This window comes from Cherax quadricarinatus, chromosome 21, assembly GCF_038502225.1.
Source record: "Cherax quadricarinatus isolate ZL_2023a chromosome 21, ASM3850222v1, whole genome shotgun sequence".
Lineage (NCBI taxonomy): Eukaryota > Metazoa > Arthropoda > Malacostraca > Decapoda > Parastacidae > Cherax > Cherax quadricarinatus.
In genome coordinates, this window is record NC_091312.1 from 15855991 (window position 1) to 15872453 (window position 16463).

At 41.3% G+C, this 16463-nt stretch overlaps 1 protein-coding gene across 2 annotated transcripts in view; it reads left to right on the top strand.

The window, feature by feature from the left end:
* Atg16 (Autophagy-related 16) overlaps positions 1-16463 on the top strand; it is a 161323-nt gene that overhangs the window by 77845 nt on the left and 67015 nt on the right. For both annotated transcript variants that reach the window (XR_011392265.1, XM_070087261.1), the window contains exon 9: positions 15730-15850. Coding sequence is in view for 1 of the 2 variants with exons in the window: in XM_070087261.1 (XP_069943362.1) it covers positions 15730-15850 (121 nt within the window). In the remaining variant the exon portion in view is untranslated. The remainder of the gene's footprint in view (positions 1-15729; positions 15851-16463) is intronic.

Here is a 16463-nt window from a genome sequence, read left to right on the forward strand (position 1 = left end):
ATGTTTCATACATACTTTGTATGCTTCTGTATTCAGCTTCTCTAGGCACTGGTGAGGATTTAGGGTGCTCATGTCTGATTCCCAGGGTATGTCTGATAGCTCTTGGCTTATTTTTTCCCAGTTAATTCTATGGTTGTTAAAATTAAACTTACTGAACATCCCGTCTCTAACTTTAGCGATGCAGTTTCCTACCCCTGAGTTAATACTAGTTTGAACCTCTATGATGTTATGATCAGAGTAAATAGTTTTGGAAACTGTTACGTCTCTGATCAGTTCCTCGTTGTTTGTGAATATAAAATCCAGGGTATTTTCATTTCTAGTGGGATCAATTACCTGTTGGTTTAAAGAGTACTTTTCACAAGACCTCATTATTTCCCTGGTATGTACCTGTTGAACCAGGGTGCTTCTCGGGGATATTTCTGGTACAACATTACGTTGTGCCATCTTCCATTTTACATGAGGGAGATTAAAATCTCCAAGGAGTAAAATATTTAGTGTAGGACTTTCTAGCCTATCCAGATCGCTATCTATCTTAACTGATCTGTGAATTCCTCAGCAGTTGCCGATGGTGGTTTGTATACTAGGATAATTACCAAATTCCTATTTTCAACTTTAATGCCTAGAATTTCTACTATATCATTCGTAGAATTCAGCACTTCTGTGCAACAGAAAGTATCCTTTACATAGATTCCTACTCCTCCCTGTGACCTATTGATTCTATCACATCTATACATGTTGTAGTTTTCTATCTTTATCTCTCCGTCCAAAACATCCCTTGTATGTGTTTCTGTAAATGCTCCGAACATGGCATTCACTTCTGTCAGGAGCCCATTGACATAACTAACTTTGTCATTTTTATTTGATTTCAAACCCTGTATATAGTGGACCCCTGCATAACGTTGGCATCGCATAGTGTTAAATCCACATAGCGATACATTTTATTGCTAAAATTTTGCCTCGCACAGTGCTAAAAAATTCGCTCAACGCGATTCGTCTGAGACACGTCCATGCGGCCTGAGCCAGCCTCACTTGTTCTGCCAGTGGCATTGTTTACAAGCCAGCCTCTGCAGTAACATTCAAGCATACAATTGGAACATTTCGTGTTATTACAGCCTTTTTATAGTGATTTCACCTGAAAAATAGGTGACCATGGGCCCCAAGAAAGCTTCTAGTGCCAACCCTACAGGAATAAGGGCGAGAATTACTATGGAGATGAAGAAAGAGATCATTGCTAAGTATGAAAGTGGAGTGCGTGTCTCCGAGCTGGCCAGGTTGTATAGTAAACCCCAATCAACCATCGCTTCTATTGTGTCCAAGAGAACGGCAATCAAGGAAGCTGTTCTTGCCAAAGGTTTAACTGTGCTTTCAAAACAGAGATCACAAGTGATAGAAGATGTTGAGAGACTGTTATTGGTGTGGATAAACGAAAAACAGATAGCAGGCGATAGCATCTCTCAAGCGATCATAAGTGAAAAGGCTAGGAAGTTGCACGAGGATTTAATTAGAAAAATGCCAGCAACTAGTGGTGATGCGAGTGAATTTAAGGCCAGCAAAGGTTGGTGTGAGAGATTTAAGAGGCGTAGTGGCATACATAGTGTGATAAGGCATGGTGAGGCTGCCAGTTCAGACCAGAAAGCAGCTGAAAAATATGTGCATGAATTCAAGGAGTACATAGACAGTGAAGGACTGAAACCTGAACAAGTGTTTAATTGTGACGAAACAGGCCTGTTTTGGAAGAAAATGCCAAGCAGGACCTATATTACTCAGGAGGAAAAGGCACTCCCAGGACATAAGCCTATGAAAGACAGGCTTACTCTTCTCATGTGAGCCAATGCTTGTGGTGATTGCAAAGTGAAGCCTTTATTAGTGTATCACTCTGAAACTCCCAGAGCGTTCAGGCAAAAGAATATCCTCAAGGCTAATTTGTGTGTGCTGTGGAGGGCAAACAATAAGGCATGGGTCACTAGGGACTTTTTCTATGACTGGTTACACCAAGCATTTGCCCCCACTGTGAAAAATTACCTAACTGAAAAGAAATTAGACCTTAAGTGCCTCCTGGTGTTAGACAATGCCCCTGGTCATCCTACAGACTTGGCAGAGCGACTTTGTGGGGACATGAGCTTCATTAAGGTGAAGTTTTTGCCTCCTAATACCACTCTTTCCCTGCAGCCCATGGACCAGCAGGCTATTGCAAACTTCAAAAAACTGTACACAAAAGCTCTGTTTGAAAGGTGCTTTGTAGTGACCTTAGAAACTCAGTTGACTCTAAGAGAGTTTTGGAGAGAGCACTTTAATATCCTCAATTGTGTAAACCTTATAGGTAAGGCTTGGGAGGGAGTGACTAAGAGGACCTTGAACTCTGCTTGGAAGAAACTGTGGCCAGAATGTGTAGACCAAAGGGATTCTGAAGGATTTGAGGCTAACCCTGAGAATCCTATGCCAGTTGAGGAATCAATTGTGGCATTGGGGAAGTCCTTGGGGTTGGAGGTTAGTGGGGAGGATGTGGAAGAGTTGGTGGAGGAGGACAATGAAGAACTAACCACTGATGAGCTGCTAGATCAACTTCAACAGCAAGAGGCCAGACCTGAGGAAATTGCTTCGGAGGAGGGGAGAGAGAAATTGAAGAAGTTGCCAACTTCAAAGATTAAGGAAATCTGTGCAAAGTGGCTTGAAGTGCAAACCTTTATGGATGAAAATCACCCTCACACAGCTATTGCAAGCCGTGCTGGTGACTATTACACTGACTGTTGTGAAACACTTTAGGAAAGTCTTAAAGGAACGAGAGGTGCAGGCCACTATGGACAGATATGTTGTGCGACAGAAGTCCAGTGACTCTGAAGCTGGTCCTAGTGGCATTATAAGAAGAAGGGAAGCAACCCCAGAAAAGGACTTGACACCTCAAGTCCTAATGGAAGGGGATTCCCCTTCTAAACACTAAAACCATCCAGTCTCCCCTACTCCCATCCCATCAATCATCACCACATCTTCAATAAAGGTAAGTGTCATGTAACTGTGCATGTTTTCTTAAGTTTGTGTGTATTAAAATTAATATTTCATGTGGTAAAATTTTTTTTTTTCATACTTTTGGGTGTCTTGCACGGATTAATTTGATTTCCATTATTTCTTATGGGGAAAATTAATTCGCATAACACTGAGCTCTCATGAACGGATTAATAGCGTTATGCGGGGGTCCACTGTATTTGCAAATATAAAGCAGGAATTACCAAGTGGGATGTTTTGTCTCACTTTGTGTTTCATTAGTACCTCTGGTGGTGTACTACCTGGTATGTCCCCTGGTGTACACTCCCCTGGCTTCTCTAGTACTGGCTTTGTGTTTGTTTGCTTATTCGACCTTGAGCCCACCTGTCCTCTCTGTACCATTCCCCGTGTTTGTCTCTTCCTTTATTTTGATCTTTTCTCTTTTTGTCTAAAAAAGAATGCTGTTCAGTTTCCCTTTCTCTGCTAACTCTGTAGTGCAGCATTCCTTTTACATGATGGTCTGGGCAGCTCAGGTCATAACATTCTCTGGACTGTGTTGAAGCTTTACACATTACTGGATAGAAGTACCTGCACTCTTTGTTGAAACGACACTTTCCCTTCCTCAACATGTTTGCACATTTTCTGGTGTGTTTATTTCAACAATCTCCGCCATATAGGCACATACCTTTAGCATAGTAACTGCAAATGTTCTGACTACCTATATTTATTGATTCTGTGTCGTTCCTAAGTTCTGCCACCTGATCTGAGTTCTCTTGTCCACTTTCTTCTAGGCTAATTTCTTCCCTTTGCTCATTTTCGTTTGTTCCTGTTCTAGTTTTCTTATCCTCCCTTCCCCTTTCCGCTATGTTATGTATCCCTGTTTTCTTTTCCGACTTGCTCTGTGTGACATTTTCTACTCTTGCTCTTACTTTCACTCCTTGGTTTTCACCTCTATTTGCATTTTCCTCCTTTTCTTGTTCCTTTTCCCCTGTTTTCCAATCTTTGTATAACTCTGGCAAACTCCTTGTAAACTTCCTTATGCTTTCTAGGTTTTCACTTTTCAGTGTACCTCTCTTATGCTTAACCAGCTGTCCCTTTCACTGGGGCAAATCCAGAAACGGCTTTCTTGTTTTTGGTCATTTGTCATGGTTGCATGAAGCTTTGTACATGATATATGTGATGTTTTATCGCATATTTCACAATCAATGCCCCTCATGTTTCTCCCAAAGATTTTTTCACATATACAACAGCCTTTATTCCTGGCCATGATTACTTTCAAAACAGGTGTATGTGGTGGATGGTGTATTTATTATGTGCGGCTGGTGGTGGGGTGGCTGGTAGGTGGGATGGGCTGGGCGGTGGGTATCCTTGGGGAGAGGGTAGGGACAATAGGAGGAGGGGGCTGTGCGGTGGGGTGATAAGCTGGGAGATAGGGGTCTGTGGAAAGAAGGTGAGGGTGCGAGGATTGTTGGACGGGTGGGGTAGGATCCGGGGAATGGAGTGGGGGCACGAGGCGGGGGATGGGATGGGGGCACTAGGCGGGGGATGGGGTGGGGGCACGAGGCAGGGGCTTGGAGGTGGGGTGCGGGTGGCACTTTCAACTTGTTCCCATATAATTATACCATAAGTTAACACTACACTCGGGATTAAAATGATTAACTCTTGTCCATAAGTTCAGTTTACTATATCACTGCCTATTTATATCCTTTTCGTCTATTCGTTATATGTGGTAACTCGTACCTTGGTGTATCACTTGTCACATGTCAACACCAGGACAAGTAGATTGCCCCACCACTGCCACACTCCACAATTGTTTTTTATTTTATTTCCTTTTATTTTATCACTGGTATTTTGTCACTGTGTTGTACACTGGTTATCTCATGGATATACAATGTATTCGTTCAAGATACACTTTTCTTTTCACTGCACTACACTGGGATGGTTATATTGTTCACATGGCACTAGGCCTATGGTAACTTTCCCCTGCACTTCTATAGCAGTAAACTTAGGAGAGGTAACGGGAAATAACCCGTCACACAGTAGACTTATGCCTTTTCCTCAATTGTATGCTTAATTTATGTATATTGTGATTCCCTGCACCTCAATGCTACCATCACTCATTTTATTACTTTTACTGTAGTAAATATTCCTCCGTTATTTCCACTTCTCTGGACCTCCGGCAATAGTTTGCTAGTGCCAGTTGCTTTTAAATATTCCCATATGCTACACCGTATATTTTACGCTATACTGGGGATAATTTAGATTACTCGTATCTACAATTTACGTATTTCACTATGTCACTACACACATATATATATTTGTCACACCGCCATATTACTTATAGATAGTTCAATATCTGTTTGTTTATTTCCACTTGTGTCAACATCTGGCAATAGTTTGCTAGTGCTGGTCAGGCTTATTTCCAGAGTAACCGTTGTTCTAACCGGCACTCTTCATATGACACTGTAATCCATATTTTTCTATTTGGTGTTCACTGATATTCCTTTTATGTTGGTTCACAAGGAAGTACGTACGTATATCACTTTATGGTTGCACATGCTTATTTCCCACCCTCTGTTCCCACTTGGGACTATCAGGAAAAGTAATTTTTGATGGAGCTCGACTGCGCGTGACTTCCCCTCACACTCCTCACAAAGTGTGATACTGGATTTGGCAGCACACTCACTCTATAATGTAGTGAATGTAGGTCTCTTCACTTACCAGAGGTTATTTAATCTAATGATCTTCTCTCTTAACCCTTAAACGGTCCAAACGTATATATGTATACGTTTTTTCAACATCTGAAAGTATGTAAAAAAATGTAGATCTTCTTTTTTGTTTTACATTTGAAAACATGTAAAAAAACTTTCATCTACTTTTTTTTTGTTATACAGTGGTCCCTCAATAATCATCCGGCCTGAAAGTCGTCCATTTCAGAAATAGTCCTGTTATTTCATCTAAACATTGGCTCGCAAATGGTTCATTAACTCGCTAATAGTCCTTCGTCCGGGACGCGTACTCACGCTCTAAGCTGCTTGGGCCTTCCCTTCCCAGCCAGTGTGCCATTGTTTACCAGTGAGCGACGGTCCCCTCACTTGCTCCTATGAAATACAGTGGACCCCCGCATAACGATCACCTCCCAATGCGACCAATTATGTAAGTGTATTTATGCAAGTGCATTTGTACGTGTATGTTTGGGGGTCTGAAACTGACTAATCTACTTCACAATATTCCTTATGGGAACAAATTCGGTCAGTACTGGCACCTGAACATACTTCTGGAATGAAAAAATATCTTTAACCGGGGGGTCCACTATATTTCATAATGCAGTGGACTCCCAGTTTACGATCAGCTCCCAATGCGACCAATTATGTAAGTGTATTTATGTAAGTGTGTTTGTACGTGTATGTTTGGGGGTCTGAAATGGACTAATCTAATTCACAATATTCCTTATGGGAACAGATTTGTTCAGTAATGGCACCTGAACATACTTCTGGAATGAAATAATATCGTAAACCGGGGGTCCACTGTATTCTATTGATTTTAGTGCTTGCAAGTGCTAAATAAGCTACCATGGCTCCAAAGAAAGCTTCTAGTGCCAAGCCTTTGGTAAAGAAGGTGAGAAATACGATTGAATTTAAGAAAAACATCATTGAACAATATGAAAGTGGCGTACGTGTGGGCGAACTGGCCAGGATGTATAAGAAATCCTGTACAACCATATCTTCCATCATAGCCAAGAAAAAGGAAATCAAGGAAGCTGTTGTTGCAAAGGGGGGTAAATATGCTGACAAAAATGAGATCACCAGTACTCGAAGATGTTGAGAAGTTATTATTGGTGTGGATAAACGAGAAACAATTAGCAGGAGATAGTCTTATGACGTCGCTTATTTGTGAAAAGGCTAGGCAGTTGCATGAAGATTTGGTAAAGAAATTACCTGCAACTAGTGGTGATGTGAGTGAATTTAAGGCCAGCAAAGGCTGGTTTGAGAGATTTAAGAAGCGTACTGGCATACACAGTGTGGTAAGGCATGGTGAGGCTGCCAGTTCTGAAAACAAAGCGGCTGAAAAATATGTACATGAATTCAAGGAGTACATAAACAGTGAAGGACTGAAACCTGAACAAGTGTTCAATTGTGATGAAACAGGCCTCTTTTGGAAGAAAATGCCAAAGAGGACCTACATTACTCAGGAAGAAAAGGCACTGCCAGGGCACAAGCCTATGAAAGACAGGCTAATGCTTATGTTCTGTGCTAATGCTAGTGGGGATTTCAAAGTGAAGCATTTACTAGTGTACCATTCTGAAAATCCCAGAGTGTTCAAGGAAAACAATGTTATGAAGAGTAAATTGTGTGTGTTTTGGAGATCTAATAATAAGGCATGGGTCACAAAGGACATTTTTGTCGAGTGGTTCAATGAAGTGTTTGGCCCTTGTGTGAAGAATTACCTCCTGGAAAAGAAATTGGATCTCAAGTGCCTCCTAGTAATGGACAATGCACCTGCTCATCCTCCAAACTTGGATGACCTAATTCTGAAGGAGTTTGGGTTCATCAGAGTAAAGTTCTTGCCCCTGAATACCACTCCTCTCCTCCAGCCCATGGACCAGCAAGTCATTTCAAACTTTAAAAAACTCTACACCAAAGCAATGTTTGAAAGGTGCTTTAATGTGACCTCAGACACTCACTTGACCCTAAGAGATTTTTGGAAAGAACACTTCAGTATTCTCCATTGCATAAGCCTTATAGGTATGGCTTGGGAGGGAGTGACTACCAGGACTTCGAACTCTGCTTGGAGAAAATTGTGGCCAGATTGTGTCCACAAGAGGGATTTTGAAGGGTTTGAGGCAGCCCCTGATGAGCCTATGTCAGTTGTGAACTCTATTGTCACACTGGGGAGCTCCATGGGGTTGGATGTGAGTTTGGAGGATGTGGAAGAGTTGGTGGAGGACCACAGTGAAGAGCTAACCACTGAGGAGCTGCAAGAGCTTCAGCAGGAAGAGCAACAGATCGCAGCTCAGAATCTTGCTGCAGAGGAGGAGGAAGAGAGATGGAAGAAGGTGCCTTCTTCAGAAATTAAGGAGATTTTTGAAATGTGGGGTAGGATGGAAAGATTTATGGAGAAACATCACTCTGAGAAGGATGTTGCAAGCCACATCAGCAACTTGTACAATGACAGAGTCTTGGCCCATTTTAGGGAAGTTTTAAAGAGACGCCAGAAACAGAGCTTTCTGGACAGTTTTTTTGCGAGACAGGACTCCAGTGACTCTCAAGCTGGTCCTAGTGGCATTAAGAAACAGAGAAGAGAAGTAACCCCAGAAAAGCAATTGGTACCTGAGGTGTTGATGGAAGGGGATTCCCCTTCCAAACAGTAAATAATCCATTCCGTCTCCTTCTCCAGTCTTCCATACACTAAGAAGAATCAATAATAGTCAATCAATCTTTCCTTTTATGATCACACAATTATACTGTAATAATAATATAGATTTCTCTTGCTTTATGACATTTTGCTTTTTATGAATTTGCCTATATGTGGCAATCCTTGTTTCTACCAGCAATTTGAGTTATAAATTCAGTCTTACTTAATCACTCAAGTCAAGCACCATTTGATTTTATAATGATATCTCTTTTTCTGTCTCATAAACATGCTAGATAACAGGGATATCTTGCTACTCCTACTTACACTTTGGTCACACTTCACAGACACGCACATGCATATATATATACATACATCTAGGCTTTTCTCTTTTTTCTAAATAGCTCTTGTTCTTCTTTATTTCTTCTATTGTCCATGGGGAAGTGGAAAGGAATCTTTCCTCCGTAAGCCATGTGTGTCGTATGAGGCGACTAAAATGCCGGGAGCGATGGGCTAGTAACCCCTTCTCCTGTAGACATATCACTACAAACTGGCATAGTGCCAGATAAGTGGAAAATGGCAAATGTAATACCAATTTACAAGGCAGGTGACAGGTTCTTAGCTTTGAACTATAGACCAATAAGCCTTACCTCCACAGTGGGAAAATTGATGGAATCAATAATTGCTGAGGCAATTCATAGCCATCTTGAAAGGCATAAATTGATTAACGAATCTAAACACAGTTTTATAAAGGAGCGTTCCTGTCTTACAAATTTACTAACTTTTTTCACTAAGGTGTTTGAGGAGGTAGATCATGGTATTGAATATGATATTGTGTATATGGACTTCAGTAAGGCTTTCAATAGAGTTCCACATCAGAGGCTATTGAGGAAACTTAAGGCACACAGAATAGGAGGAGAAATGTTTTCCTGGGTAGAGGCATGGTTGACAAATAGACAGCAGAGAGTTTGCATAAATGGGGAGAAATCAGAATGGGGGCACATCACAAGCGGTGTTCCACAGGGGTCAGTGTTGGGCCCCTTGTTGTTCACAATTTACATAAATGATGTAGATGAGGGAATAAATATCGACATAAGCAAATTTGCTGATGACACCAAAATAGGCTGTCCAATTCATTCTAATGAGGACATTAGAGCACTCCAGGATGATTTGAATAGGCTGATGCAGTGGTCGGAGAAGTGGCAGACATGGTTTAATATAGATAAGTGCAAAGTTCTAAATGTTGGAAAGGATAATAACCATGCCACATATAAACTAAATGTAGATCTTAACATTACTGATTGCACAAAGAATTTAGGAGTTCTGGTTAGCAGTAACCTGAAATCAAGACAACAGCGCATAAGCGTTCACAATAAAGCTAACAGAATCCTTGGCTTCATATCAAGAAGCATAAATAATAGAAATCCTCAGGTTGTTCTTCAACTCTGTATATTTTTGGTTAGGCCTCATTTAGAATATGCTGCACAGTTCTGGTCACCATATTACAGAATGGATATAAATGCACTGGAAAATGTACAGAGGAGGATGAAAAGTTGATCCCATGCATCAGAAATCTTCCCCATGAGGATAGGATGAGGGCCCTGAATCTGCACTCTCTCAAAAGGCATAGAATTAGGGACGATACGATTGAGGTGTATAAATGGAAAGCAGGAATAAATAAAGGGGGTGTAATTAGCGTGCTAAAAATATCTAGCCTAGACAGGACTCACAGCATTGATTTTAAGCTGGAAAAATTCAGATTCAGGAAGGATATAGGAAAGCACTGGTTTGGTAATAGAGTTGTGGATGAGTGGAACAAACTCCCGAGTATCGTCATAGAAGCTAAGTCGTTGTGTAGTTTTAAAAATAGGTTAGATAAATACATGAATGGGTGTGGGTGAGTGTGAGTTGGACCTGACTAGCTGGTGCTACTGGGTCAGATGCCATGCTCCTTCCTTAAGTAGAGGTGACCTGACTGGGTGGGCCATTGGTCTAAGCTGGGGTTTGACATGGACCTGCCCTGCATGGGCCAGTAGGCCTGCTGCACTGTTCCTTCTTTCTTATGTTCTTATATGGGTGTGAAACATGGGTTGTAAATGCTGCAGCAAGGAGGCAGCTGGAGGCAATGGAGATGTCATGTCTATGGGCAGTTTATGGCGTAAATATGCAGAGAATTCATAGTGTGGAAATTGGGAGGTGTGGAGTTACTAGAAGTATTAGTCAGAGGGGTTGTTGAGGTGGTTTGGTCATTTAGAGAGAACGAAACAAAGTAGAATGACTTGGAGAGCACATGAATCTGTAGGGGAAGGAAGGTGGGGTAGGGGCCATCCTTGAAAAGGTTGCAGGGAAGGGGTAAAAGAGGTTTTGTGGGTGAGGGGCTTGGACATCTAGCAAGCATGCATGAGTGTGTTAGGAGTGAATGGAGATGAATGGTTTTTGGGACCAGACATGCTGTTGGAGTGTGAGCAGGGTAATATTTTGTGAAGGGATTCAGGGAAACCGGTTAGCCAGACTTGAATCCTGGAACTGCGAAGTACAATGCCTGCACTTTAAAGGAGAGGTTTGGGATATTGGCAGTTTGGAGGGACGTCTAAGCTGTTGTATCTGAGTGCTGTCTCCCACCAAGGCAGGGTGACCCAAAAAGAAAGAAAATCCCCAAAAAGAAAATATGTTTATCATCATTCAACACTTTCACCTCATACATAATCACTGCCTTTGCAAAGGCACCCAGATACAACAGTTTAGAAGCATCTATAAAGATATATCACATGTCCCTCCAAACTGCCAATATTCCAAACCCCTCCTTCAAAGTGCAGGCATTGTACTTCCCATTTCCAGTACTCAAGTCTTGCCATATATTAAAATCACCGGTTTCTCTGAATCCCTTCACTAAATATTACCCTGCTCACCGTCAGCTGTTTCTGACGAACATGACTCATCCTGAACCTGTCCATCCAGCCTGAGTGCCTCAGCTGCCCTGCCGTCATTGTTTACAAGCCAGGGTGGCTGGTTGGATGCATACATTCGATACATTTTGTATTATATACCATTGTTTTTAGTGCTTGCAACCCATGGTGGCTAAATAAGCCACCATGGGCCTAAAGAAAGCTTCTAGTGCCAACCCTGTGGTAAAAAGGGTGAGAAATACTATCGTACCACGGTCAGCTGCTGCTGCACCACCATCAGCTGTTGCTGGACCAGTCAGCTGTTGCTGCACCACGGTCAGCTGTTGCTGCACCACGGTCAGCTATTGCTGCACCACGGTCAGCTATTGCTGCACCACAGTCAGCTGCTGCTGCACCACCGTCAGCTGTTGCTGCACCATGGTCAGCTGCTGCTGCACCACGGTCAGCTGCTGCTGAACCACGGTCAGCTGCTGCTGCACCAAAGTCAGCTGTTGCTGAACCATGGTCAGCTGCTGCTGCACCACGGTCAGCTGCTGCTGCACCAAAGTCAGCTGTTGCTGAACCATAGTCAGCTGCTGCTGAACCACGGTCAGCTGCTGCTGCACCAAAGTCAGCTGTTGCTGAACCACGGTCAGCTGTTGCTGTACCATGGTCAGCTGTTGCTGCACAACAGTCAGCTGCTGCTGCACCACCATCAGCTGTACTACTCAAAGATGTGGAGAGTGTGTTGTTGGTGTGGCTTAATGGGAAACAATTACCGAGAAACAATTAACCCCAGATGGTTAGCCACCCAGGATAACCCAAGAAAGCCAATGCATCATCGAGGACTGTCTAACTTATTTCCATTGGGGTCCTTAACCCGTAAACAGTCCAAGCAGATTACATTCACATGTGTAGTGCTACAAAAGTAGATCTACGTTTTTTTACATATTTTCAAATATAACAAAAAAAAGTAGATCAAAGTTTTTTACACATTTTCAAATGTAAAAAAACAAAAAGATGATCTACTTTTTTTACATACTTTCAAATGTTGAAAAAACATATATATACGTTTGGACAGTTTACGGGTTAATCTTGTCCCCCAGGATGCGACCCACAACAGTCGACTAACGTCCAGGTGAACAGGAAAAAATGCTTGGAACTAGTGCTCATATTGGTGAATTTAAGGCCAGCAAAGGTTGGTTTGAGAGATTTAAGAATTGTAGTGGCATACACAGTGCGATAAGGCATGGTGAAGCTGAAAAATTCCAACCCCAACAAGTGTTCAATTGTGACGAAACAGGCCTGTTCTGGAAGAAAATGCCAAACAGGACCTACATTACTAAGGAGGAAAAGGCACTCCCAGGACACAAGCCTGTGAAAGACAGGCTAACTCTCATGTTTTGTTGTAATGCTAGTGGGGATTGTAAAGTGAAGCCTTTATTCATGTATCACATTTATTTATGTAGTTATTGTGCATGTCTCATTGTTTTCTTGGTAGGGAAATGTATATTTCATGAAAAAAAATTTCTTTTTTAATACTTTTGGCTGTCTGGAACGGATTAATTGGATTTCCATTACAGTGGACCCTCGAGTTTCGGCGGCATTGACTTTCGGCAAGTCTTTTCGGCAAAATTTGGCCTCGCGGTTCGTGATTAGACTCGTGATTCAGCAACCGTCCGCCTGTCACCGCGCACACAAAGCCAGTCTCCCACGCCATTCACGTTCAGTGTGCCATTGTTTACCGCACAGGTTCATACGTAATAATCCATTGTTTTTTGTGATTGCAACTGCTAAATAAGTCACCATGGGCCCAAGGAAAGCTAGTGCAAGCCCTTTGGTAAAGAGAGTGAGGAACACGATTGAATTCAAGAAGGAAATCATTGAAAAATATGAGAGTGGAGTGCGTGTTACAGAGCTTGCCAGGATGTATGGCAAACCCCATTCAACCATCACTTCGATCGTGGCAAAAGGAAAGGAAATAAAGTGTGCTGTTGTTGCAAAAGGGGTAGATATACTGACAAAAAGGACATCACAAATCCTCGAAGAAGTGGAGAGGTTATTGTTGATGTGGATTCCGAAAAACAGATTAAGGACATTTGCGCAAAGTGGACTGAATTGCAAACATTTATGGATGAACTTCACCCTAACAAAGCTGTTGCAGGCCGTATTGGCAACATGTACAATGACAGTGTTGTGTCCCACTTCAGACAAATTTTAAAGAAACGCCAGAAACAGAGCACTTTGGACAGATATTTAGTGCGACAGGGTTCCAGTGGCTCTCAAATTGTTCCCAATGCCAGTGTCTTTAAAAAACGAAGAAGGGAAGTAACCCCAGATAAGGACTTCATACCTGAAGTCCTAATGGAAGGTGATTCTCCTTCTAAACAGTAGTGTACACCTTCCTCCTATCCCCTCCTCCCGTCTTCCATTCACCCAGAAGTCTTCAGTAAAGGTAAGTGTAATATTATTATTTTTTATATGCACGTATACTTTATTTCTCATTGTTTTCAGTATGTAAATCTTTATTTAATTTGAAACAAAAAAAATTATTTTAATATTTATGGGGAAAATGGTTTCGCCATTCGGCAATTTCGACTTTCAGCAGGCTCTCTGGAACAGATTAATCACGAAACTCAGGGATCCACTGTATTTCTTTTATTATTTTTTTTTATTATCACACTGGCCGATTCCCACCAAGGCAGGGTGGCCCGAAAAAGAAAAACTTTCACCATCATTCACTCCATCACTGTCTTGCCAGAAGGGTGCTTTACACTACAGTTTTTAAACTGCAACATTAACACCCCTCCTTCAGAGTGCAGGCACTGTACTTCCCATCTCCAGGACTCAAGTCCAGCCTGCTGGTTTCCCTGAACCCCTTCATAAATGTTACTTTGCTCACACTCCAACAGCACGTCAAGTATTAAAAACCATTTGTCTCCATTCACTCCTATCAAACACGCTCACGCATGCCTGCTGGAAGTCCAAGCCCCTCGCACACAAAACCTCCTTTACCCCCTCCCTCCAACCATTCCTAGGCCGACCCTTACCCCGCCTTCCTTCCACTACAGACTGATACACTCTTGAAGTCACTCTGTCTCGCTCCATTCTCTCCACATGTCCGAACCACCTCAACAACCCTTCCTCAGCCCTCTGGACAACAGTTTTGGTAATCCCGCACCTCCTCCTAACTTCCAGACTACGAATTCTCTGCATTATATTCACACCACACATTGCTCTCAGACATGACATCTCCACTGCCTCCAGCCTTCTCCTCGCTGCAACATTCATCACCCATGCTTCACACCCATATAAGAGCGTTGATAAAACTATACTCTCATACATTCCCCTCTTTGCCTCCAAGGACAAAGTTCTTTGTCTCCACAGACTCCTAAGTGCGCCACTCACCCTTTTCCCCTCATCAGTTCTATGATTCACCTCATCTTTCATAGACCCATCCGCTGACACGTCCACTCCCAAGTATCTGAATACATTCACCTCCTCCATACTCTCTCCCTCCAATCTGATATCCAATCTTTCATCACCTAATCTTTTTGTTATCCTCATAACCTTACTCTTTCCTGTATTCACTTTTAATTTTCTTCTTTTGCATACCCTACCAAATTCATCCACCAATCTCTGCAACTTCTCTTCAGAATCTCCCAAGAGCACAGTGTCATCAGCAAAGAGCAACTGTGACAACTCCCACTTTATGTGTGATTCTTTATGTTTTAACTCCACGCCTCTTGCCAAGACCCTCGCATTTACTTCTCTTACAACCCCATCTATAAATATATTAAACAACCACGGTATTTCTTATGGGGAAAATTAATTTGGCTAATGATAATTTCAGCTAACGATGAGCTCTCAGGAACGGATTAACCCGTAAACGGCCCAAACGTATATATACGTTTTTTCAACATTTGAAAGTATGTAAAAAAAGTAGATCTTTTTTTTTTTAATTTGAAAACTTGTAAAAAACTTCGATCTACGTTTTTTTATTTTTGAAAATATGTAAAAAAAAACGTAGATCTACTTTTGGAGCACTACGCTTGTGAACGTAGATCTGCTTGGACGGTTTATGGGTTAATATCGTTAGGCGAGGGTCCACTGTATGCTGTATGTAATATAGTAGACTATACATGTATTTTTATGTATATTTAAAAAAGGCATCTGAATAAATTTTATTACTGCAGTTCATCCTTTTCTGACATACAGCATTGTCATTGGTTTTACATTTATAATTATGGATTATGTTCAATTTCATTGTACTTTAGTTTCATATACTGTACAGGGCACTAAAGTTTGGAATTACATAGCATTATTCATAATTTGTAAAAGAAATTTCTGTTCTCAGTAGTCCCATTTTCTGCTTATCCAGAATGGTGTTGCAAAAAAAACAAAAAATATTTTAATGAAAGTGAAACTTATGCTGTGTTAATGGTAAAAAACTTATATTTTCTGCATATTCACCTATTTGTGGTTGCATTTTATGTGTGTTATTTCTCAACAGCATACATTAACAGGGCACTCGGGTAAAGTAATGGCAGCAAAATTTTTGTCAGAGTCTGCTAAAGTGGTAACAGGGTCCCATGACCGTACTCTAAAAATATGGGATCTCAGAAGTCGTGCATGTAAGTATAATGGAAGATCGTGCTTTTTTATAATATCATTTTAAATATCTCTTTCCATATTTTACATTCAATAACTCATCAGTGTAGATAGGTTTTTTTCAAATTTTGTTTCCTTGACTCACTACAGTAATGCAGTACCATATACGTTTAACCCTATTCATCTATAAAAAAAATGGAAATTAAAAACAAAATGAGTGGCAAACGAATTTAGAGCTTTTGACTCATTAGAATTGAGCCATACTATATTAAGAAAATTTATTTTATTAACTAATAGAACGGTACCTTGAATATCGACCGAAATTTGTTCCAGAAGACTGTTCAAGTGCCATTACCGAACGAATTTGTTCCCATAAGGAATAATGTAAACTAGATTAATACGTTTGAGACCCCTGCTTACAAAAGCACTTACAAAAATACACTTACATAATTGTTTGAGTTGGGAGCTGTTCGATATTCGAGGTACCAATGTATACTGTATAGAGTATATTTTTTAACACACATCAGCCATGTCCCACTAAGGTAGTGACCCAATAAAAAAAATACATTTACCATTATTCATTCCATTGCTGTCTTGGAAGAAGCATGTTGACATCCCTAAGGCAGTTATTACTTT